The sequence below is a fragment of the Orycteropus afer genome, unplaced genomic scaffold, assembly GCF_000298275.1.
Source record: "Orycteropus afer afer isolate SDZICR_OR568_19922 unplaced genomic scaffold, OryAfe1.0 scaffold00322, whole genome shotgun sequence".
Taxonomy (NCBI): Eukaryota; Metazoa; Chordata; class Mammalia; order Tubulidentata; family Orycteropodidae; genus Orycteropus; species Orycteropus afer.
The window spans coordinates 919,932-923,790 of NW_006921909.1; the positions used below are offsets into that span (position 1 = coordinate 919,932).

The following is a 3,859-nucleotide window of genomic DNA, read 5'->3' on the forward strand; positions in this document are numbered from 1 at the left end:
ACAATTAACTACATTTAAAAAAAAAAAAAAAAAAAGATGATTGGGTGCAATTTTAATCATTATAATGATCAACAGCAATATAAACAATGTGAAGTTCTGATGTTCACTCTAAATCACTTATCTTCACTGTGGACTTGGTCTTTTCTATTCAAATATGAATCCAAGTCCAATAAGAAAGTACAAGATTAACCAGAAAACTAACTCCTGCCACTGAATCCAGCCAGTCAAATCTAGCTGCACACCACGACCAAAATTTACCTGTTCTTATCCAATGTCACAGGATGTTTCATAATGAAACATTTGAAAACTATTAATCTAGGACAAGAGTCCACACTCAGAAAGTATACTAAATAGTAAATTTTATTTGAATTTTGTTTTGATTCTTTGGTAGCTGACTGTTAAATCCAAGTTTTGGCAGCTAACGCTCTAATTGGTCTGCAGAGTCAGAGAAAAGCAAACCAACAGACTCAGAAGAAAAAGTCTCGCTTAACATATTTCAAAACATGCACTATAAAACCCTTCATATCCTTGACAACTGCATCGTCAAATATCTAACTTTACAATTTTATGGATGAGTTGTATTTTTCTAAAGATTAAGTGTATCCAACAAGTACTTTAGAAATATTTTTAAAACAAAAGAGAGTTTTCAGAACAGTTGACGAATTTACCTGCTGCTGCACCAGCACTGAGGTCGCTCGCACTCAGACTTGTAACAGAAGCACTTCTCCCTCCTGAGTTTCTCAATAAACGCTGACTCCTCAGTTGGCCTATGGATTGTTCCAAGCTTTCTTTTAACTAAAATAAAGAATATAACAAAAGGAGTTTTATTATTTTAAACAACTTCCAAATGCATATATAGTAGAGCTTTTAAAGGCTACTTCTCAAATATTCTGATCTTAGGAAGTCAGAAAATTTGTATCAGAGAAAATTTCAAATTTTCCTAAGCTATGTCAGGAAACACAAAAATAGTCAATGTAAATATATTAAGAGCCAATACTAACATCTAGTTTTAAATGGCATCTGTCACTACCTATTCCATCTCTCTATTACCAGAATATGGAAGAGATGTCTACTATCTAAGGGCTTACAGAAACAGAATGAAACGTCTAATTATGTGTCACCCATGCTTAGAAACATAACAAGGTCAACACATCTGAAAGAAAGGAGAAAGCCTTTCTCCCTCTAACAGTTCCTTCAGAAATCCGAGATCTATTACAAACAGGAAAAGGAAAAGATGTCCCAGTGACTACAGCTATTAAAACAATGTGCACCGTCCAACTTTACATCATAGCATCTCTTTGATTCAGTCAAAGGCACAAATCCCACAAAACTAGACTTTTGGTACATAGTAGGCATTACAATTGTCCAATACACTCTTCGGATTATGAGGGAGTTACCAGTGGGGGATATAAAAACACACATTTTTAGACTTTAACAGGTACACTAAATTATTGTTGTTACTGCTGTTAGGTGCCATCAAGTCAGGTCTGACTCATGTGGTTGTTGTTAGGTGCCGTCAAGTCATATCCGACTCATAGTGACCCTATGCACAGCAGAACAAAACACCACCTGGTCCCACGCCAGCTCCATGATCCTTGCTATACTTGAGCCCATTGTCGCAGCCACTGTGTCAATCCATCTTATTGAGGGTCTTCCCCTCTTTCATCGACCTTCCACCTTACCAAGCATGACATCCTTCTCCAGGGAATGGTCCCTTCTGATAACATGACCAAAGTAGGTGAGATGAAGTCTGGCCATTCTCGTTTCCAAGGAGCATTTCAGCTGCATTTCCTCTAGGACAGATGTAAGTTCTTTTAGCAGTCCATGGTACTTTCAGTATTCTTCACCAGCACAACTCAAAAGCATCAATTCTTCAGTCTTCCTTATTCATTGTCCAGCTCTCACATTCATACGAGGCAAGTGAAAATATCATGGCTTGCATCAGGCACACCTTAGTCCTCAAGGAGACATCTTTGCTCTTCAGCACTTGAAAGAGGTCCTTTGCAGCCAACTTGCCCAGTGCTATATACGTGGTCTAATGTCCTGACTGCTGCTTCCATTGGCGTTGATTGTAGAACCAAGCAATGTGAAATCTTTGACTTCAATTTTTTCTCCATTTATCATTATGCTGCTTATAGGTCCAGTTGCAAGGATTTTTGTTTTCTTTATATTGAGATGTAATCCACACTGCAGACTATATTCTTCAGTCTTCATCAGTAAGTGCCTCAAGTCATCCTCGCTTTCAGCAAAGTTGTGTTGTCAGCATATCACAGCATATCACAGGTTGTTAATGATTCTTCCTCCAATCTTGAAGCCATGTTTTTCTTCAGATAGTCCAGCTTCTTGAATTATTTGCTCAGCATATAGATTGAATAAATATGGTGAAAGGATACAACTCTGATGCACTCCTTTCTTGATTTTAAACCATGCAGTATCCCCTTATTCTGTTTGAACGACAGCCTCCTGGTCAATGTACAGGTTTCTCATGAGCACAATTAAGTGTTCTGGAATTCCAATTCTTCCCAATGTTATCCACAATTTGTTATGATCCACATCTGACTCATAGTGACTCTATATACAACAAAACAAAACACTGCCCAATCATGCACCAGTGCCACAATCCTTGCTATACCTGAGCCCATCATTGCAACTACTGTGTCAATCCATCTTGTTTAGGGCCTTCCCCTTTCTTGCTGACCCTCCACTTTACCAAGCATATCCTTCTCGAAGGAATGATCCCTTCTGACAATATGACCAAAGTAGGTGAGACGAAGTCTGGCCATTCTCACTTCTAAGGAACATTCTAGCCGCACTTCATCTAGGACAGATTTGTTTGTTCTTTTGGCAATGGCATGGTATTTTCACTATTCTTCGCCAAGACCACAATTCAAAGGCATCACCTCTTCTTCAGCTTTCACACACAAATGAGGTTACCAAAAACACCATAGCTTCGGTTAGGCACACCTTACTCTTCCGAGTGACATCTTTACTCTGCAACACTTTAAAGAGATCTTTTGCAGCAGACATGCCCAGTGCAATAAATCATCTGATTTCTTGATTGCTGCTTCCATTGGTGTTGATTGTGGAACCAAGTAATATGACATCTTTAACAACTTCAATCTTTTCTCAGTTTATTGTGATGCTGCTCATTGGTCCAGTGGTGAGGATTTTCATTTTCTTTATGTTGAAGTGTAATCCATACTGCAGACTGTAATCTTTGATCTTCATCAGTAAATGCTTCAAGTCATCCTCACTTTCAACAAGCAAAGTTGTGTCATTGGCATATCGCAGGTTGTTAATGAGTTTTCCTCCAATCCTCATGCCACATTCTTCTTCACATAGCCCAGCTTCTCAGATTATTTACTCAGCATACACATTGTATGGTGAAAGGATACAGCCCTGATACACTCCCTTCCAGATTTTAAACCATACAGTATCCCCTCGTTCTGTTCAAACAGCAGTTTCCCGGTCTACGTACAGGTTCCTCATGAGCACAATTAAGTGTTCTGTAATTCTCATTCTTCCCAATGTTATCCATAATTTATTATGACCCACACATTCGAATACTTTTGCATAGTCAATAAAACACAAGTAAACATCTTTCCAGTATTCTTTCTTATCAGCCAAGATCTATCTAACATCAGCAATGATATCCTTCATTCCACATTCTCTTCTGAATCCAGCTTGTATTTCTGGAAGTTCTCTGTCAATATACCGCTGCAAACCATTTTTTAATTATCTTCAGTAAGCTTTTACTTGTGGGCAAGATGGCAGACTAGGCAGAAGGATTGCACAGACCCTCTTCAACAAAGAAAAGGGAAACCAATTAACACAGACACAAAAGATAATCTTGGACCCC

General features: G+C 38.5%; 1 protein-coding gene across 1 annotated transcript in view; it reads right to left on the bottom strand.

Annotated features, from left to right (window-relative positions):
* The window catches only part of CEP128 (centrosomal protein 128), a 641,642-nt gene that overhangs the window by 604,777 nt on the left and 33,006 nt on the right, over positions 1-3,859 (bottom strand). Inside the window, exon 3 of the mRNA XM_042782443.1 lies at positions 669-795. Coding sequence (XP_042638377.1) covers positions 669-795 — 127 coding nt within the window. The remainder of the gene's footprint in view (positions 1-668; positions 796-3,859) is intronic.